This window comes from Erythrolamprus reginae, chromosome 2, assembly GCF_031021105.1.
Source record: "Erythrolamprus reginae isolate rEryReg1 chromosome 2, rEryReg1.hap1, whole genome shotgun sequence".
NCBI lineage: Eukaryota > Metazoa > Chordata > Lepidosauria > Squamata > Dipsadidae > Erythrolamprus > Erythrolamprus reginae.
Genome location: NC_091951.1, coordinates 141,944,039 through 141,966,986, shown reverse-complemented (window position 1 = coordinate 141,966,986; position 22,948 = coordinate 141,944,039). Strand labels below are relative to the sequence as shown.

Genomic DNA, 22,948 nt, shown 5'->3' with positions numbered 1-22,948 from the left:
ATTTCATTCTGTCCCTTCATTTGGGTCCTTTCTTTAATGATTCTATGCCATTGTTTCTTTGATATTTATGTAACTGTGGTCCCACAGTGAGAGGGATCAAAAGAGGTTCTTTCACAAACACTACAAATGGTCGCATAAGAAGTAGCAGCCATTGATTTCATGCCTTCAAGTCACTATCAACTCATAGCAAAAACATTTAAGATTTTGTCCAGGATAATGCGTCCATGTCCTGGCTTTTCAGATCTTCCAGCAATCCACCCAGAGATGCCCCACCTATCCTTGTGGGTGTTATCCTTTCTGGATTTTTTTTCCTTCCATCTTTCCCAGCAATATAGAGTAATGGGAAAAAAAACCAGGATCTTCACAAAAGATGTCCAAAATATGATAATATGAGACTTGCCATTTGGGTCTCTGTCAAATGAGAACTCTGTTATAGAAATTTGTTTTACTGGGTTATCAGTAATACCGAAGGTCAAAAGTGTCAATAATAATAATAATAATAATAATAATAATAATAATAATAATAATAATAATAATAAAAATATATATAGAGAGAGAAATTAGTGAAATACAAAGATCTAAAAATCGAGCTGCAACAACTCTAGCATAAGCCATTGAAATTGATCCCAGTGGTACTTGGCACGCTGGGCGCAGTGCCAAAGGATCTCAGCGGACATTTGAAAACCATCAGAATTGACAAAATCTCCATCTGTCAATCCCTTTACTGGGATCGGCAAACATAATTTGCCACTACATCACGCAGTCCTAGGTGCTTGCGAAGTGCCCGACTGGTGATGAAATACGAAATCCAGCATAGTGATCTCTAATAACAACAACAATAACAATAATAAATTAGATTTGCATGCCACCCTGCTCCGAATATTCTTTCAAGTCAATATTCTTTCTATCCTATATCTTCAAATTTCAACTTTTGCTTTTATAGAATTTTACTGTGAGACCTCTGTTTGGACTATTCTAATTTTTGTAGGTATAAACCCATCACAGTATCTGACATGCTTTTTCAAGACCTTCACTATTACTGCGTGCTTCTTGACTGCTGATTCCGTTACTGTTGGTATTGATTCTACAAGGCAGAGCTATCACTTCACTATCTTAATTGTCAATTCTAAGGTAGGCGCCCATGCCTGTTGTCATTACTTTGTGCACTGTGTTAAATCTCTTTTCTTTTGCACTGACATATTGACAGACATCTTCCCAATCTTTCTCATTGTGTCACTTTCCTAATTTGCTAATACAGTTTAGAGAGTATCCTTATTAATTCTCCTTGCAATATTTCTACAGATTTTTCCACCAATTCCTGTAGTCTTCTATCATAATCATAACTAGAATTCTGATTTAACTTCATTTTAAACTACACATTTTTATAAATAGAAAATATTTTCAAAGGTATCTTGGAAGCTGACATTTCTACTACCGTATTTAGAATTTCAGTATACTTGTTCTACCTTTTTTGTTTTTCTTGAATATCGATTGTCTACTGGCATCCTTTATAACATAGCTCTGTGAAGTTGGGCCTCCTGATTTCAGAAATCTTTTGGAAGATTTTCCTTTTTTCCCCATGTTTCCATCTTCAGTGCCTTTACTTTACTTTACTTTACTTTACTTACTTACTTATTTATTTGCTGCAATACTGCTTCTTGTCTCTTCAAACAGTTCTCTGAATTTCTTGACATTTCTTTCTGAGATTTGTCTTTCATGGCTTTGGCTTCTCTTCTTGGCAATTTCTACCATTTATTCTGACATACAATTTGCTTTCATCTATTTCTTGGAATTTGGCAGACTCTTTTCACACTTATCCTTAACAAATTATTTGATTTCATTCCAATATTCCTCTGGTTTCCTATCAATGAGTATGAGACCACTGATTCCTGATGCTGAAAATGGTGGGCATATGATCAAGAGTGTTGTGGAACCTGGCTGTCTTGTTCTTCCACTTTCATTTTGTTTAAAATTTGCACGCCATTAATTCTAGATCTTTTCTACAGTCAGCTCACATCTTTACCGTTATAAATGAGCTATCCCAGGTACTTCTCCTCTTAGGAATATTGAAGAATGACTATACTAAGGGCATTAAATACCTCATACTTCATATCACCACAGTGGCTAGGATCACCTTTGCCCAATTTTGGAAAGATTCAGAAACACGCCCCCCCCCCCCCTCCGAAAGCACAATAATTAGCAAAATTTATGAATGCGCTGAGATGGATAGGCTAACAATTGACTTGTGAGGCCAGAAAGACTCAGAGTATTTTGAAATATGCAATAGATGGTACCATTGGATCGAGCATAGAAAAACAAAAGTAAAAATAAAGAGTTAAAATAGAAGCAGAGTATGTAAATATGTATATAGAAAAGTATAAGTATTTTAGCTATTGTAATAATATAGTATCAGTACAGTATGTCCAAATAAATAAAATGTGAGGCAAAAAAGAAGATGCAATGATGTAACAATGCAGAATCACTTTTTGTATTTATTGTATTATTGTTTTTGCAAAGGAGACTGAAAATTAATAAAATCTATTAAAAAATAAATAAATGAGCTATCCCACTTCATTGTACCAATGATACGGTCAATTTTATTTATCTATACTGTACTCCATTTGGTGAGATCCATATTGGTGGTTTGAAGAATGTATAAGAATTAACAAAAATCAATTGAACTGGGGGGAAATGATATATCGTTCTCGTGTTTCATTTCTGTTGCTAGGCCATACAATCAGCTAATTTCCTCCTTACTGTTGTAAGCATTGACATTTATTTGCATGTTCTCTTACATACTAAACTTGATCATAAGGCATATCAACCTCCTCTTCTTTGGCATCACTGGTTGGAGCATAAATTTGCATAACCATCATGTTAAGCAGTTGTCTACAAAGCCTAACCAATATTATTTGTTCACCTCCACTGTACTCAAGTACCACCTTTAAATTAAAAATAAATGAGTACTTTGAAAGATCCTCGAATAATCCTCAGTAGCAAGTAGAATGCCATCTGACCTAAGGGACAGATCTCCAAATGTATTTTTAATAACTTTATATTGTTTACTCATGTGGGTTTCTTGTAATTTTTGTATTTTATTATTGTGCAATCTGAAATAACTCAAGATCTCTTGGGCAGCAGTGGGTCAACCTTGCAGCCAATAATTGGATTTTTCCTCCCTTCATATTGCGTGACTAGTATCAGTCTTCTGGTAAGTAGAGCCATCTTTGTAGAACTCTTTTTAGTATATGGCTATAACAGGCTTTTTTCCCCTGCATTTCATATTCTTTGGGAGTGCGCCTGACTTTGAAATAGGTTAATCTTACTCGGGAAAATCTAAACCGTTTATAAGAACAATAAATGGGTATCTCAGTTAAACTGCAATCAATACTTGACCAACTTTGTCTGGTACCTCCAAGAAACACTAGCATTGTAGGCTAGACTGAGAAGTTAAACACTAACATGAAAGACATAAATGACAACCCATTTCCATTTTGCTGGCTTGAATAAACTACAGAAATGTCCATAAAATAATAAGGACTCAAGCTTAGCTGGAAGGTATTATCTTGTTAATACATGACTGGGAGGAATATAGTTTTTTACCTAGACTTGCAAGTCCATTTGATTCCTTTCCCTGATTTCAGGAAACAAACAGGTCAAATGTCTGTTTTTAAAGGACCCTGTTGCAGAAAGATCCCTCCTGTCTATAAGGGCTTACCTCACAGCCTGTTGCCCTGTTCCGGCTAAATTACAGACAAGGAGCAGGATTCTGCCACCTCCACCATGGTGCAGGAACTCTGATGACATGGCTCCATTATGAACCAAACGCTGCCCCTCTGGCTCAGCAGAATTGGGAGAAGATGGGAGACTCTGTGGGCAACCTGGAAAAAAAAGGAAAACATGTACAAATGCTTCAGTATGGCTTAAATGCTATAAAACTTTCAAAGAAACAGGTCAACAGCACAAAAACTGCCTGATCAATTTGTGAATGTGGCTAAATCAGATAATGAGATCTTTCTCACAATGTTAAAATTACTGCTTGCCACCCTTATGCATTACTTTCTTTTCACAGAAAATGTCATATCCATTTTTTAAATGGAATAGGGGGAAAATGGGAAATATGGCTGGCAATAGACCAGCCGATTAGTTTGTAAACAAATCTGGAATCTGAACATACTTTCCCCAATCCATTATGATTGCAAAAATCACGCCAATTCTGAATAAGAGGGTCAATCTTAGAAGTCTAATATTCAGAGGTGTAAATTTCTTTATTCTTAATTAATGATTTGGCATACTGTGGTCTCACTTTGTCAGTACTATCTGTTTTGGGACTTGATAAAGCTCTGGCTGAACTGTATAAAATTTTGTATAAAATGTAATGGTATGAGCAGCTATGTGTGTTTCTGGTAGTACACATCTGACACCTCTGCTTCATGAATTGCATTGGTTTCTGGGTACAGTTCAAGATACTGGTGTTGCTCTTTAAAGTCCTTCATTGGCATAGAACTTATTTGAGGGACCACCTTTTCTCCATTTTATATAGTTGTATTATCAGATCCAGCAGCAAAGACATATTATGGGTTTAGTGGGTTCTAAGCAATGGGGGTTTTCTGCTACGGTGCATGCACTATGGAATCTGCGGTTGACTTTATCACTTCTAAAGTTTCTGGAGGTCCCTCAAGACCTGGCTATATCAGCAGGCCTGAGGACCCAATGGGATGGGTGAACTAATGAGATGGTTCTGCTATTTTTGTCTGTTATTCTTTGTTTTGGCTTTGTTTTTCATAAATAAATGTAATGAATTTATTCATTGTTTTTTTTTTAGTTCTATTACTTTTTTGTGAGACAAGCAGCTATATAACTTAGTTTAATAAAATAGAATATTAAAACAACAAAAACATTTTACCAACAATACCTACATTGCCCTCTTCAATTTTTTTTAAATCTTCTAGTCTACGTTATAATTTTAGGATTTCCTGGTACTATCCGATGTAAATGCTAACTAAATACCATCTTATTCAGTTTCCAAGCCCAGGAATGTTAAACTAAGTAATGTCACATGGCTGCAATTGTGACTATAAAACAACAGTTACAATGCAATACAGTGTTCCCTCGCTTTTCGAGGGGGATGCGTTCCAAGACCGCCCGCGAAAGTCAAATTTCCGCAAAGTAGAGATGCGGAAGTAAATACACTATTTTTGGCTATGAACAGTATCACAAGCCTTCCCTTAACATTTTAAACCCCTAAATTGCAATTTTCCATTCCCTTAGCAACCATTCAGATTATTACTCACCATGTTTATTTATTAAAGTTTATTAAAAAAATATTTATGAAAGGCAGACAAAAGTTTGGTGATGACATATGACGTCATCGGGTGGGAAAAACCATGGTATAGGGAAAAAACCCCACAAAGTATTTTTTTAATTAATATTTTTGAAAAACTGTGGTATAGACTTTCCGTGAAGTTCGAACCCCCGAAAATCGAGGGAACACTGTATATTGATTCTGTCAGTTTCTGGAACATTCCACAGAAAAGTCAGGACCAACCATTCATTCATTCATACAAATACAAATATTGTATCATTGTCTTTCCCTAAAACAAATGTTTGCCTATATGATCTTAACTGGTCCTCTCCAGCAGGGTAATTCTAACAACCTGATCATTAGACCTAAACTTTCTAGACTAGCCAACTTGATCTGTACCCCAATTTCAAGGTGGATCATCGCACAGATTTAGGCTGCAAAATCCATTAACAAAACCTGGCAATAGGACTGTCCCAAAGGCAGGATATTTCGTAAAATTCCATCTCCCAGATCTGCTCACATACTGTCACCTCTCATGTTTTTCAATTAAGGCTTCTTGTTTAGCCCAGAGAAACAATAAATCACTGCCAGGCTGTGTCTTCAGACCCATTCTTGTTTTGCATTTACAAGCTTATTCTTTTAAAGAAATGCAGCCATCTGCACAAATGCTTGTCAGCCCCACAGCTCAGCTAAATGCTTTTCAACCTCTTCTCTTCTTCCGGAAGCCGCCATTGTCAGGTTCATTTCTGCAGATTCCTCACCCTAAGAATTGAGAGCTATAGAAATTCTCAAATGGGATAATTCCAAATACAGTGATACCTCGTCTTACAAACCCCTCGTCATACAAACTTTTCGAGATACAAACCCGGGGTTTAAGATTTTTTTGCCTCTTCTTACAAGCTGTTTTCACCTTACAAATCCCCCACCGCCGCTGGGATACCCCGTCTCCGGACTTCTGTGTTTTTGTAATGCTACAGGAAAATCCCAGCAGGGGAATCCAGCAGCACAAAAATGGGCGCTTTGCTGGCAATGGAAGTCCGGCGGTGGGGTTTCCCATGGAGGGGAGCCTCAGGGAAATCCCAGCAGCGCAAAAAGGGACGCTTCAGCTGGCAAAAGGGGTGAATTTTGGGCTTGCACGCATTAATCACTTTTCCATTGATTCCTATGGCAAACATTGTTTCGTCTTACAAACTTTTCACCTTAAAAACCTCGTCCCAGAACCAATTAAGTTTGTAAGACAAGGTATCACTGTACTATTTCTAAGCATTAAAGTCTCTTCTGGAATGTGTGAAGCCTGCGGGTTTGAATGTCCTTTACAATTCTTACTCATACAGTAAAAAACAAGGAAATCATTCTCCCCAGATGATTATTTTTATAGTGGAGAATCCTAACATTCCTTCCCCCAGGAGTCTGATGGGCTCTGTAAGGTCAGAGGCTATTTGGGACACAGAGAGTTCCGTCGATTGCATCCCAAACATGTCTGATCAATAAGCAAGACAGAAGCAGATAAAAAGCAGAGGCTGCCAAGCAAAGCGCATAGCTTCCCAAGACGTCCCACTTTTTTGAGAGGTGAAAAGTCCAGCATATTAGTAGAATTCTTGGTTTGAGGCCCTTTTCCTTAGAGCCAGATGGACCTTTCATCTTTCAATATGTATCTAGGTGACATGACTTCCATAAGCTACAAAAAATATGAGGAAAAAGTTTCAATTACTGCTATGAAAGAGTCAGGAAGTCATCTATTTAATAGCACTTTACCACTGTGGGTGGTAAAGTGGAACTCTAAGAATATCTGTTGTAGAACAACAACAACAATAACAACAACAACAACAAGGTTTCAGAAAAAACAATTGCTACCAACCTTCCTTCCACTGAGAATCTGTATACTGCACAAGTCAAAAAGAAGGCTGTGAAAATATTTACAAACATCCCACATCCTGGACACAAACTAGCCTCAAAACGAAGCTATAGAGCACTGCACACCAGAACAACTACTGTGTTTTCCCCAAAATAAGATCCTGTCTTATATTTTTTTGAACCTTGAAATAAGCACTTGGCCTTATTGCTATGTACTCAAAACCCTGATTGGGCTTATTATCAGGGGATGTCTTATTTTGGCAGAAACAGGGTAGACACAAGAACATTTTTCTACGAACACCATCACTCTGCTAAACAAATAATTCCCTCAATGCTGTCAAATCATTTACTAAGTCTGAACTACTATTAATCTTCTCATCATTCCCATCACCTATCTCCTCCCACAAATGACTGTATGACTGTAACTTTGTTGTTCCTTTCAATTTATATAGACTGGTTCCTAATATGTTTTGATTGCTTATTTGTACCTGACCTAATGTTAAGTGCTGTACCTTATGATTCTTGATGAATTTATCTTTTCTTTTATGTACACTGAGTGCATATGCACCAAGACAAATACCTTGTGTATCCAATCACACTTCGCCAATAAAATTCTATCCTACCCTACCCTATCCTATAAATAATCTGTACTGTACTGGTAGAAAGCTGTACTGATTTGTATGTGTAGGTTTCATTCTAAAATGAAAAGCAGATAGAAAACCTGAAATTTAAATTCTCTTTGCAGCTCTTATATCCCTTATAGCAGGGGTCCCCAACCACCGGGCCGCGGACCAGTACCGGGCCGCGGGGCATGTTGCACCGGTCCGTGGAGTCAGCAGCTGCCGGCCCTCATGCTGCCACCCCCTCCCTCCAGCGCTTCGCCTCCTGCCGGGCAAGAGGCCTCGGGAGGCAGGTTCTGCCGGCCACAGGACGATGGATGGGACAGAGGGGCGGGAAGGACCGAGAGGCTCAAGCCTCTTTTGGCTTCTGCCGCGGGGCGCTTTTGCATTTTTGGCTGGGGGGAGGCAGGAGGGCCAGCCTGACCCCCTCTCTCCAGCGCTTAGCTCCCGCTGGGCAAGAGGGCTTGGGAGGCAGGTTCTGCCGGCCACAGGACGATGGCGGGAAAGAGGGGCGGGGAGGACCAGCACCCCCATGCTTAATCCCGCCCCCCAACCACGCCCCTTTCCGCCCCCACTGGGCCATAGAAAAATTGTCTTGCTGAAACTGGTCCCTGGTGGAAAAAACGTTGGGGACCACTGCCTTATAGGCTCCACCCTAACTACATCTTCCTACCAATTGAGGACTGACAACAAAACTTCACTTACGCTCCTGGCATTTGCAAACTGAAAAAACCAATTTATCTTGATTCAAGCCTGACCATTTGAAGCACAAACAGCTTGGCTGGCTGCCAAGTTCAGGAAGGCAAAAAATAATCTCTTGTATGAATCACAGGAACAGATTCACTTTTTTTGCCATACAGGAATCAATTACAAAATACTACTAGCAAGATCCTAGTTTACAACAGTCACATCGAATATATTCAAAACAGCAGCACCCAAAAAGTTTCTCATACAGCAGTTTTTCAGACTACAGTATTGCCATATCATTCACATTTATAGGTAAGGGTTTTTGTTGTTGTTTGGTGCCTCTGAATCAGTTTTTGGCATCTGATGACTGCCTGGACTGGTCCTTGCAGTTTTCTTGACCATGCTGGCTGGGGAATTCTGAGAGTTGAAGTACATATATCTTAATGTCATCAAGGTTGAGAACACTAAGGAAAATGCTGCTTGTGATAATGTAATTGCCATGGCTTGCTTAATCAGCTGATTAAAATGTGTTCATTTTAGAAATGGGACTTTTCTGAAGGTGTCTTGTTACTGATCTGAGTGTCAGTTGATAAAGCAGATGAAGAAGGCTGAAAGAATGGAGAATGCTTTTAAAGACAGTCTTCATTCTCTGATATATCTGACAGAATGACGAGTGGGGCAGAGCACAAAAAACAAAGAGAATAGAGGATTGTGAAGATGAGGAGTATCTGACAGCAGAAAGTAGCAATCTTGGAGGTAGGTCTTGGAGGCCTAAAGAATAATTGGATAGGTTACAATGGAGTAGCACCCTGAAGTTATGGATGTTTATGAAATAAAAATAATGTTATGGGGCTCTACTGAATATAGGACCATCCTGGGCCACAAGAACTGGGCAAGTAGTTATTAATTTTGGATGAAAGATGAGTAAAATATGAGCCTGAAGGCCAAATCCTAACGTGGTCTGTATACACATGGATTACTTCAGTAAGTATACTAGTTGACTGTAGAAAGCTTGATGATGCCTAACCAATATCCAGTTTTGAAAGTATTAGCTAATGTGAAGGTTTGAACATTTAGGGTTTTTTGAGATTTATTGAGCCATCTGCATCCAAGATCTCTAAACACAATATTGTTTTCTTGTTTTAACACCTCACACCAAGAACAAAAGTAATTACAATCAACCAAATCATATTTTCATACAGGTCTCCTCAGTTTATTATGGAAAACTCTTAAGTTTTCCTTTTGAAGGATTCAACATGTTCAGCAATATACAGGAGCAAAAAACCTCCTGAGATCTGTACTGTCCCCCTCTTACTGGCCTTCTGGAAAGCTGTGAAGACCTGGCTTTTCTGGGAGGCCTGGGCCTGTTGATCAGATGATGCATCATCAAGATACATGATCCATTTATCCAGCCATAACGGATATGCATGGTTTTTATTGTGGGTTTTAAGTTGTTTTTTAAAAATTGTTCTCTTTTTTGATATTTTAATATTTATATCGTATGCATTGTTTTTGTTGGTTGTCAGCCACCCAGAATCCTTAGGGAGTTGGGCAGCATACAAACTGAACCAATAAATAAATAAAATATTAAAAATCACAAGTAAGGTTAATGCTGCACAACACCTTAAAACAGAGGGTTTCAAATTCTGCATCATCAAAATTATACAGGTACTCTGTGTAGGAATGAAATAACATGTAAGCACTAATGGTTTCATTAGGATTAGGTTAGGCAAGAAATAAATATAAACTATTAAGATTTAATCTATATACTGTGTAATACTTCTTCAGCTTTGCAACTACTTATTGCATGTTTGTTGAGGCAAAGTCAGGAGCAAACTTGAAGCAAATTTTGGCAGCATTCTCAATTTGCATAATTCTAATCATTTTTTATAGTATGCAATCGTCCTCTAAGTTGCTTGTGACCCCAGGAGAAAAACATTTGATCCATAGTTTGAGGATTCATGCTTTAAACATTAAAATCTTAAGAAAGGAGTCATCTAAAAATGTAAGTAGGGATTTTTCCCCCTCTCTACTTTAGACTGCAAGCCACATCACAGAATGTTATTTTCCAGCAGAAAATAACAAAAATACAAGGTGAGGACATTATAGTTAAAGAGCTTAAGACTCTTTCTTAGAAAGAAAGAATCTTAAGAAAGATCCGAGTTATCGCAATGTTATCCATAGGGACAAAAAACTAGAGAAGCATGCAAAACATGTTTCATGTTATTAATATCATGCTGTCTTCACCTTGGAATTGGGCATTCATTCATAATTTGTCAGTCAAAAATACTGTGTAATGCAGACTAATTAGGAGACAAAAATATGCTAGACCAGGGATGTCCAACCTTGGGGACTTTAAGATTTGTGGACTTCAACTTTGAAGTTGAAGTCCACAAATCTTAAAGTCCCCAAGATTGGACACTCCTGTGCTAAACTGAAATACTTTCACTAATATAGTATGGATAGATATTTTCTATGGCAAAAAAAGCTTACAAATTTGCATATACAATACACATAAGATGATTTTGATATTACAAAGTATTATCTCATTCATTCAGCTCTATATAGTAATGAGGAACAGATTAGATGGCAGGGAGGGATAATAAAGGTAGTCAGCAAATGGCCGCAACTATATAGTATATATTTAAAGAAATAGAAATGGAAGAAGTATCACACTCTATGTCACAATTCTCCAATAGTAAAGTTGTAAAAAAGAGAGGGAAGATAGAGACTGAGCAAGTTCTTTGATAATCTAGGACTACCTCAGAATGTATGTGTGGGATTGATCGGTTAAAGTACTTTGATATCAAAATCTATCTGTATATGAGATACTATGGATTGGTTAATTTATTGATCAATAGATTGACTAGTATGCTACCAAACCATTCAACTCCTGGTGGTTTATACCAATAAAAAAATTAAAACCATTTAAAATGTCAATAAACAATATGATATTGGGCAATTTCAACTTTCAAATGCCCTGCAGAGCAGAATAGTTTTTCCCTGGATGTTTTTCAGAAAAGTGCTAAAGATGCCATCAAGCTGACCTCTTATGGGACATTATTTCACAAAGTGGAAGCCACCCACACAAAACACTGGCCTACTTTTATGGAAGGTAGACTGTTATCAGACATAGGTTTCTAGACCTTGAACTTTTAAATTATTATTTAATTTTATTAGTTCATGTTATTTCCATAGTCACTTCATGGCAAGATGGGTGACAAAAAACTCTAATACATGATAATGTTTTCATAGCTTTTGGAGAAAAACCTCTTAACAACTGCCAAAAAAGTGAAGCAAAAAATGAACTCAGGCATAAGCAATAGAAAAAGGAGCAGGAAAAACATGAATTACTGTTTCTCTTGGTTTTAGAATTCAATTTTGTTCAACCTCCTTTAAAGGAAAGGCAGTTTTAAGCTAAGAAAGGGTGATGATAAGGAAAAAGCAGTTTTTGGCTGATGAATACTTTATTTGTACAATTTTCCACAGAAGTAGCTGTTTTGTTTATTAGCTCATATAACAGCTTCTCTTTGTAGATATCTTGTAACTTTCTTCTGAATCCACTCCTTTTCTTGCACAGAGCTAACAGTAAATTAGGCAATTGCCAGAATAAAACAAACACACACACACACATAAACAATAAAGAAACACAACCCCCCCCCACTTTTTCCTAATAGCATCATGATACAATCACCAGTCTACAAATCTTAATAAGAAGCTATTAAAGTGACACAGCTGTAATGCCCCTAAAACCCACTTAACCAGTGACTATTACTAATCTACGCTAGCCAGGTAATAATAATAATGATGATGATGATGATGATGATAATGATAATGATAATAATGATGATAATAATAATAATAATAATAATAATAATAATAATAATTTATTAGATTTATATGTTGCCCGTCTCCAAAGAAGAGGAGAATAAAGGATAGACCTAGTCTTCAATTAAAGTTATTGGTCTGGTTCTGATCTCATCAAGACAGTTAAATGTTTTCACTTTACAACCATGTCACAAGCAAGAGAGTCACGGCAACTATGTCACGACAGTTTCCAGACCTAGCTAAAAACTGCTATCTGCATTTTAGAAGTTATACTATTATTTCTTTTCTGGCTCAGGCAGACTATGGCAAAGGTGAGCATTGCTTATGATCGGCAGTGCGCATTAAGAAAGCATAATTTCGTAATTTGACTTTAGCATGTATTAGTCTATTTGTCGGTATAGTTGTAGACTAAGGATACAAAACCATGGTCTAGGGGGTAACAGGTGGCCTCTGAAAATGATCTATATGACCTACAAATGCTTTTGTCCAATCCCATTCATTAATTAATCAGTTCACGGGGGGGGGGAACTAGTACGTGTTAAATATGTGCTCCTGCCCCCGCCCCCCCCCAAAAAAAAAGGTGGCTGAAAAAGCTGCATTTTCGTTACCAACAACCACGATAATTTATCAAAATGGTATCTGGTAAGAGCCTTAACTTTCCACTGTTGTAGATAAAACAAGGTTATTAATTTGCAAAATGATGGAAGTGTATTGCATTTTTTTAACTGCCACTGTAAGATATACCTGAGATTCGGGAGGAGCTACCCCTTCTAAAAGAGAGAGAGGCCTGGAAAGCGTAAATGTTGTCCCCTTCTGCAATGGAGTTCAGATCCTCATCATCCGAGAAGGAGCACTGGAACCCTGACTGATTTAGTTCAACCAGGATTACCTGCAAAAAGACCAGTTAAAAAAGCGATGTTCAAATCATAGAGTATAGTGTTCTCAGAGAGTGTGAGAGAAAATTATCTGGCTAACCTGGTCAGGTGAAATCTTGCCCTCCTCAGCCACCATTTCCCTCAACTTTGACACCGTGCTGAAGAGAGGCACAGCTAGGCCTACACGCACAAATCGCTGACTTTTGGACTGGAAGACAAGAGTTACGTTCAAAGGCCTAGAAGAAAAGGGAACACAAGGGAATTTAGAATTGAGGAATACTAAGAATGCCCCCGAATCACAGTTAACTCACATCCAGTCTAGTCTGTTCATGCGTCCATCTATTCATTTGTTTGTTTGTTCACACATTTATCCTCTGTCTTAACTTGGCCACATAATTTGTTTAGTTATATGTTATCGCTTATGAACAAAGAAATGAATTGGATCGTTTCCTAATTGTTTTATCACTTATTTTGAACATGGAGATTTGGGGCACATGTATTGTAAACATACGACTGGAGGATCAGGGATGAACAGATTGGTAGAAAACATCTCCATTTTGAGCCCTGCTCCTTCTTTCAAAGCATAAAGAAATGACACCTTCTGCATCTTTCAGAATGTATCTGTCACCGTGGATATTAAAAATCACTCATTAAAAATAATGTGTGGTATAGCCTTTGAATTGTGTAGGAGCAATATGAAATTCGCAACTACATCCACAGTAGCATAATATGCAGAATGATTCCTAGATTGCTGGAAAGAGCTGCATTACCACATTCTGTCCTCTAACCTGCCCACCCACTCAAATATGTTATGGCGACAACACTCAAAATTCCCAAACAACCTGCCTTTTATTTTCAGTTCACTGCCCATAAGATAGAAAGTATGTACTGAGAAGAAATATGCAAGGAGCTACATTTGAAGCCTCGCCTTGAAGGCTCAGAAGAGTGAGGCAAAAATGGGAAAGCAAGCAAGCATTCTGGAAGAAACCACACATGGGCCTGGCAGGCCCTTTCCATGGCCAAACCGTTTTAGTACTACCCTGTTTCCACGAAAATAAGACGTACCCCGAAAGTAAGGCATGTCAGAGGCTTGGCAGAATTTGCTAAAATAAGGCACCCCCCGAATATAAGGCGTAGTCAAGTTTACATATGGTACGGTGGAAAAACATACGGTACCATTCAAAGCTGTTCATAGCGGTACTGTAATAATGTTGCGTCCCCTGCTGGCCCCTTCCATCGCTTTGTACCGTCCAATACAGCAGACACAGTCTGCTGCTGTCTCACCGCCATTACAATCTCCACTATAGTACGTAGACTGTAGTTCCTCTGGTGGCCGGAAGCTGCAATAGTGGGAGTATACTGTTGTACCATATAAGTGCCGTCGTTCGTGTGTGTGGGTGCCATACTGACAGGTACCGTACCGTAATCAGTGTACCGTACGGTACACTTTCTTTAGGGGTGTCCTCTTTTCTGCCTGTGAATTTGTCTTATTTGAGAAATATAAAGCACCCCCTGAAAATAAGACGTAGCACAACTTTTGGAGCAAAAATTAATATAAGACAGTGTCTTATTTTCGGGGAAACAAGGTAGTAGAGTCATATTCTAAATGGGTGGAGCTGGCCTGAATGCCCTCCACCACTTCCAAGTCCATTATTCTAATCCTGGGCTCTATCTTCACCATGGCTTTCCTGGTGTACTAGTTACAGATAATGGACCACAGTTTTCTTCCTCTGGATTCGAGGCTTACCTAGCTTGGATGGGAGTGCACCACGCTAAAATTGCCCCTGCTCACCCTGCCGCTAATGTATTAGCCATGAAGTCTGCCAAAGAGACCCTACGTCATCTGGGCATCTCCAACTGGCAGGCTAGCTTAACCACCTACCGATTTGCCCAGCATACAATCCCGTGCTAGACTACAGGCCTAAGTCCCGTTGAACTCCTAATGGGACAAGGCTTAAGAACCATACTCGATTGTCTCCATCCTGGGTATGTGAACTTACAGCAACCCTGCAGGCAGACCACTTCTAGACTGTTACAACTTGGGGACCCTGCTTTTGCACTGAATCTAGGGTTTAAGTGGGTCCCCGGACTCATTTCCTGAATATTATCCACTGCATATTCCACAGAGTTGTTGCTCCAAGAAGCAACAACAGAGCCAGTACAAAAAGCAAATTTAATTCATTTAATTGATATTTAAATGAATTACATTAAATATAATTGATTATGTTACTTAGCAAGTATATATTCCTTTTTTTCTTCTGCTGCTATATAAAAATATTATTTAGTAACAATTTCTAAAGTTTGTTTGGAGCAACATGTTGGGTTTATAGGAGACCACAGACTGTCTTTTAGATCTAAGCTTTTAGATCTAGATCAATATTAATTGATATGAACACTCTTTTTACAACTCTTTTTAGAGTTTGGGAAACTAGATGGAACTGAGCATTTACTGGTTGGATGCCATATGGAATTTGTAGCAGATATTTCTTTTCTTTGTGTTTTTTTTCTTTGTGTCCTAGGTTAGAAACATCTGTCGCTAGTTAGGATTGAACTCTCAACCTTCCAAGTGGGAGGTGAGCGTCTACACCACTAGGCCTCCACATCACTAATTCAAGTGCAGATCTATTGTGCCACTTTCACTATGGGGAGCTATCCTGAAAACATTTAAAAATTCTAAACCTATCTAACCATTTAGAAGTACAACTCGCAGGAGTTTCCAAGATTCATATCCATAAAATTGGAGTTTGGAGAAAGCACTTTAAGAGATGTGAAAAGAAGTATGGAGATTTTCTTCTTTTTTTCCTCCTCATTGATAAAGGACTCAGGTGGCTGAATCCCCACAATGGAGACAGTCTCGTTGTTTAGCCCAGGCAAGCATAGAAAAAGACAAGAATCTGGAGGGGAGTTCTAAGGATTCATTGACTGGAAAGAGAGAGAAGAAAGTAGGCTGGAGGGAAGGTATAAAGGAGAAAGAGGGGCACACTGAATCTCCCCAAGCTGTTTAGAAATAGACATTAAACAGACTCCATTTGGAAAAGAATAAATTCCAGACTACGTAGGCAATTCTTTTTTTTAAAAAAAAATTCAATTCCAAGGGGAACAAAAAATCCTATGAAACTTAAAAGCTAAGGAATTAATTCTAACTTAAGCTTCTATAGAAAGGATTTTGCTACATTAGATATGTGAAGCTCTAGCAACATGCTTCTAAATTCAGAAAAGGTCTGGTAGCATCTTTTGGGACTAGAGTAAGCATTTTATTTAAGGCATAAGCATTTTATTTAAGGCATGATATGACTGTATGTATGCTTTTATATTGGGGTTCCTTGCTTTTAGATTTTTAAATGTACAATTGTTATCTTAGATTTTAATTATTAGATTTGTCAATATATATTGTTTTTATCATTGTTGTTAGCCGCCCCGCGTCTGCGGAAAGGGGCGGCATACAAATCTAATAAATAATAATAATAATAATAATAATAATAATAATAATAATAAGCAGCTGGTTATCATAAAACTAATAGGACTCTGTTCCTCCACTGTCTATAATAATAATAATATAATAATATTATATATATAATATTATATATTATATAATAATATTATATATTATATAATAATATTATATATTATATAATAATATTATATAATAATAATATAATAATAAGCTGGTTATCATAAAACTAATAGGACTCTGTCCCTCCACTGTCTATGAGCTCTTGGTGGCCTTTTTTTCCATTTCCTCAGAACATACATCAAGTACTGTCAGAATCCTGGAACACTTGAGAACAATGTGATGACTTGGAATGCCCTAACATTAGAAGATGCGAACAATATATAAAAGTTACATTTAATCTAGAGTTCATGTTCCGTTTCTCAAAGTAAGGTTTTGTTTTGATAATGCTATGCACATACTGAAGACAGTGAGATTTATTTCCAAAGAAACATGTACAGGGTAGAGCTGTCAGACATATGCAGCCCAATCCATTACATATTTATTCATGTTCAGCCCTCAAGAGGTTGAGCACACTTCATCTTTGGAATTCAGATTTGTAACGAGCCCTTCTTGTCCATTTAACACCATTACAAAACTAACACTTTTCTATAATCCTGTACCTTGAGAATTCAAAATAAAAAGAGGTAGGGATTTAACCTATATTTTTAGTAGGACTTGGGAATTCTAAAAACCATGCGTGTGATGCTGTCATCTTCTCATTTCCCAGCTTTCTGACTTCCCTAGAGCTCATGCATACTTGGCTGTACCCTCAATGGGGGGGGGGGGAGGTTGTGCTAGTTTCAGGGCCTTAGCTCCCTGCTGTGCATAACCAGCTGCCAAAAAAACAGCAATTCCCAGCCTATGGCCCTTTTCTGACAGTATTTCTCACTCAGCTTGTGATGCTGAAAAAAACAAGACAGTTCTAGTCCTCCTGTACAAAATAAGATGGGATTTCTGGACAGAAAAAAAGAAAAATATTTCAGAATATTGCCTAGCCTCCCAAAACAAGTTTCTTCTTGCAGGAACAGAACAAATATTACAGCTATAAAAACTTAATTCCTAATGGGGGATTGTAATAAATAGAGTTCTGGTTTGGCTATCTAGAAAAACTGGTCAGTTCATTAGACTTTGGGAACTTTTAGAATAGGAATGGGTTAGAGAATTTTGGTGAATGGTGAATTTTGGTGTCCTTCGGATTTTGCTGATCTATACATCTTGCAGGGCAAGGACAATAAATTTTGTTCTTATTCACCTAAATAATATTTAGGTTGGTGGTTCTCAACCTTTTATTCACTATGAATCCCCTTTAAAGACCTTCTGTGGCCACGGACCATGTCCACTGACCCACAAGACGTAACGCAAGGTTTAAATTATAACCCTAACCAGGAAGAGGTTCCTCACTGCCGCCACTACAGGTGCAGTTGTGCACATGGCTGTGGGTGACCAGCAGGCGGGCATGCACAGGAAGCCAAATCTCATGTGAGGACACGTGCTCGTGAGATTTCGCCAATTTTCAGCTTTTTGGCTACGCGAAAGCAAAAAAACCCACCCCAAATCAGCAAAATCGCCACGTGCGAGCATCCTGGCGTGATATTTGGCTTCCTGCGCATGTGCAGAAGCCAAATCTCATGCAGACGCTCCCACCTGCTGGTCACCCAGAGCTGCGCACACAGCTCCATTTTCCGTACAGGTGCGATGGCATCAAGCGCACTGGTAGGAACCCAATACTGACCCTAACTCTTCGTGGACCCCCTGAGATGACATCTCAGCTCCCAGGGTTCTGTGGACCACAGGTTGAGGACCACTGATTTAGGCAATAAACTATACCAAGGCAGCTTGCACATGAAATGTGGATTTGTACTGAAAGTGGACTTTTAATAATTTATTTATTTATTTAATTGGATTTGTATGCCGCCCCTCTCCAAGGACTCGGGGCGGCTCACAGCAAGTACAAAAACAGAACAATAATATGAATCCAATTAATAATACATTAAAACAACCATTAAATTCAATTAAAAAGAAAACCTATCAAACCAATCATTCAACACTCATACTGAAAACATTCATTGGTCAGGGGGAAAATCTAAAAGCCCCAAGCCTGGCGGCAAAGACGAGTTTTTAAACTCTTTCAGCAGTGCGAATCTCCGGGGGGGGGGGGGAGATGATTCTAGAGGGCCAGGGCTCCCATAGAGAAGGCTCTTCCCCTAGGTCCCACCAGCCGACATTGTTTGGTTGACGGGACCCTAAGGAGACCAATTCTGTGGGACTTCACCGGTCAGTGGGATTCGTGCAGCAGAAGGCGGTCTCGGAGATAGTCTGGTCCTATGCCATGTAGGGTTTTATAGAGATAGAAAGAAAGGACATTACAAATGTCTAAGTATGGAACCTTAATTTTAAACAAAGAATGGAAATTCTGAAATTCACTTGTGGATGCAGACATACTGAAAATAGAAAGATGGGCATGTCTGCACAAGTACTATACATTAAAATTTGAAATATTTAAAATGCATATCTCAAGAGAAAATATGTCTAGAAATACTATACATTTTGGGAATAGTGATTCTTAAATATAACTTAAAATATGATTTTTTAAAAAGATTAAAAAGACATAATAACATACAGTTTAGTGGGAAAGATGCTAAAATATGTATAGGAATGCATGCAATATCAAGGGAAGTGGAACTCATATGGCACATTCTAGCGAGAATAAAGGAGCAGTAATATGACCTGTCTCCAAACATACCTGGTTTGACGCAAGGGGATAGGCAATGAGATACATAGAAAAGGATCAAAAGTATTGCTCTGTTTCCGGCAATGGGGGCAAGTCAATGAAGATCTAGAAAAAAAATAAAGAAATTCTTCATCAATAGAGAAATTGACATCAAGTTTAGCAATGCCAGTTTTTAAAAAGTTGGATTGTAATTTGGTATTCTAGAGTAGGAGGTTTTCTTTAACCTTTGGGCTAAAAAGAAGACTACAGATTGCTATAGACCTGAGAATACATCCTGTGAAACATGCAAACTGATATTTCTATGAAAATTAGTAGCACTTTGAAGAGACCTGGCTTGTATATTATATGTAATAGACAAATCAGTAGTAGTTTGATGAAACACACCTTGTATATATTACATTGTGCCTTGTGTAATATGTGCAACATCGACATGTCTCTGTCAAGTAACATCTAGATAAATGAACTTTCAGGGTCTCTCTCTTAACCTGTTTGTTAGACTCCTTATGGCAAAATTATTGCAATAAATATCTGAATCAGCCTATTTAGATTTGTTATCATTACACTAAATCAACTTTTCAGACAAACAATATACTGCATTTCCATTTTTACCCATAGAAAATTATTTGTAGCATACAAGCACACAATAATGTAACCATTTTCTTACCAACTCCAGGATCATTTGGTAACAGGTTTCTCCATAGTATTTTAGTTAATTTCCTTCTGTAAGAATTGGTGGTTCATATTTTTACATCTATTCCTACAATGTATTTAAGACTTTCATTAATTAGTAAGCCCCCGCCCAAGACATAGCTTGGTCAGGGGCAAGGGGATAATATACCAATTTATTCATACACTGAAAAACAGATCTCATAGCTTGCACCTTTAAAAACTGAATCACAAATCTGCTTGCCAGCATTAAATAGTTTCTTCACACCAAGAGGGAGGGTGGGAAGGAAGGAAGGACTTCATAATGTTAAGAGAGTTCATGGACCTTTTCTTTGGCATATAATTTTCTTTGGCTAAATTTCAGGGGGGGGGGTTCTAGCATGGAAAGTAAAGAGAAAAGGTTATAAGGGAAGTACCGTATATATTTAGCTGGATATGTTAAACTTAACCCATCATACTCTGAAATTCACTGTTTTGCAGTAATTAAACCCTAAGGCTGAATTAGTGTCAGGCAGAAGCCACCATGTGGAGTTAGAGACTTCGGCCTGCCACAGTAGAATAGTATTAGGGGAACTGGGAGAAGTAGTTGCATAAGAGGGAAAACAAATTCCTTTCTTAGAGTCCAAGGTCATCTTTTGTTCTGCATCAACTGAAGTAAAGAGGAAGTCGGTGAAATCCCTGCACTCGGACTGGTCCTCATGATGAACTTGTGGGTGTGGAGATATGGGATGAACTTTAACCTGGGTGGAGAACTGGAAGGAAGTTAGTATTTGGATGGCAATGGCGTGACCAACATGGCTCTGCTAATAAATCGAACCTTGGATGAGAGAATTGGACTAGAATCTGATTTAGGTTTGGGGCGCTGACAATTAGCTAGCATTCATTCTCAATCTGATAACAATAAGTGTGGCTAAGAAACCGCCTATGGATTGAATTTAGTGGAAAGACCTAGAAGTGAAAGCCTAAGCCTAACTAAGAAGCTCCATGAGATAAGGAGGCCATTTCCAGTTAATCTGGCCAAATGGTTTAACATGTCTTACAAACTGCCCTGTCTGATAATCGACAATATGAAATAAATATAATAATGCACCCATACTATAACATTCAAATTTATAAAAACAACACTAAGCAACAATTAACTAATAACATATTTTCCTTTTCCCTGGGCTCTCTAAAACTCTTCAGCTTTTAAAATGTTATGTACCTCAAGTAATCAGAGTGCTAGTCTGATTTCAAATGGGAAACCAGAAACATGTGGAAGAATGAAGAATACCTGCAAACGTTAGATCCTCTCACAATGTTTTGTGTCAGATCAAAGTATCTTCTGGATATGTAGCAGAAATAAAGTCTCGGTTTCAAGGGGAAAAAAATATCTGAAATCTTATTTCTGCATAGAGACCCATCTTGGCTTTAAATCCAGATGAAGAGAGTGGCAGATTTCTGTTTCATCCAAATAAGGTCATATTTCAACCATATTTCCTCTTCATCCCATTAGTCACCACTCCCTTCCATTCCTAGTAATACCTCACAACCATTTTAACTCAGAAAAGACCCTAAGAAATCATCACATCTGCACTATTCCTCAGTTAAATTACATCACGATTTTGCATATTTTCACCTTAGTTTAAAATAGTACAGTAATCTTTTCTTTCCTGAGTTTTGCTAAAACAACACTCAGACTTTTACCATCTGCTTCCTTCAAAATCATGTGGAATATTAAATGATAATCTTTGAAACTTAAACAATTAAGGCATCCACTGTCACTCCCATTCTTGTAAATGGATTGACATCCACAGATCTTTGTGTAACTACATTTTCAAAAATTCTCATGCACTAGAACAGTGATTTTCAACCTTTTTTGAGCCGCGGGACATTTTTTACATTTACAAAACCCTGGGGCACATTGAGTGGCGGGGGGGTGCTAAAAACAGTTTGGACAAAAAAATTCTCTCTCTCTCTCTTCCTCCCCTTCACTCTATTTCTTTCTCCCTCCCTCTTTCTCTCCCTTCATCTTTCTTTCTCTCTCTCTCTCTCTCCATCCCTCTTTCTTTCTCTTCCTTCCTTCCTCTCTTTTTTGCTCTTTCTCTCTCCCTCCCTCCCTCTATGTCTTTCTCTCTCTCTCCTTCCCTCCCTCTCTTTCTCTCGCTCTCTTGCTTTCTTTCTCTCTCTTTCTCTCTCTCTTCCTTTCTCTTGTTCTCTCTCTCTCTCTTGCTTTCTTTCTCTCTCTCTTGTTCTTTCTCTCTCTCGCTCTTTCTCTCTCTTGCTTTCTTTCTCTCTTGCTTTCTCTCTTTCTTGCTTTCTTTCTCTTTCTCTCTCTCTTGCTTTCTTTCTCTCTGAGCTTCGCGGTACACCTGACCATGTCTCGCGGCACACTAGTGTGCCATGGCACACTGGTTGAAAAACACTGCACTAGAAGACGATCCAGACCATAAGAAACATCTAGCTTTTGGGGAAGAAAACAATAAATCAGTCTCTGCCTCCCAGCACCCATCAGTATTCATCTGGCTAGCATCCTTAAAGCAAACAGCCTAGTCAGCTTCAGCATGTTATTGCAGCCTGATTTAGCATGAGCAGCTGATTGGTGGTTGGAATAGCCTCCCAGAATATCACCAATCAGCTGTTTCAGGCTGTGGGGATCACCACCGCCTCTGCACATCCCATTTTCTGCCTCTGCACATCCTGTTTTCAGCCTCCACATGTCCCATTTTGGGCCTCCGACATCCCACCCCCTATCTCTGCCACCTATCACTGCAGCCTATTGCCGGCAGCAAATGTCAGCAATAGGCGGCGGTGATGGGCAGCTGTGATGGGCAGTGGTAGTGGTGATAGGCAGCAGCAAAATGGTGGTGGTGGCAATCCCTGCTGCCTGGAGCAGGATGTGCAGAGGCC

General features: G+C 38.5%; 1 protein-coding gene across 1 annotated transcript in view; it reads right to left on the bottom strand.

Moving 5' to 3' along the window:
• The window catches only part of USP43 (ubiquitin specific peptidase 43), a 156,130-nt gene that overhangs the window by 39,709 nt on the left and 93,473 nt on the right, over positions 1–22,948 (bottom strand). The window contains exons 4-7 of the mRNA XM_070739727.1: positions 19,406–19,498; positions 13,270–13,405; positions 13,039–13,183; positions 3,719–3,881 (exon numbers count right to left, since the gene is read on the bottom strand). Coding sequence (XP_070595828.1) covers positions 3,719–3,881; positions 13,039–13,183; positions 13,270–13,405; positions 19,406–19,498 — 537 coding nt within the window. The remainder of the gene's footprint in view (positions 1–3,718; positions 3,882–13,038; positions 13,184–13,269; positions 13,406–19,405; positions 19,499–22,948) is intronic.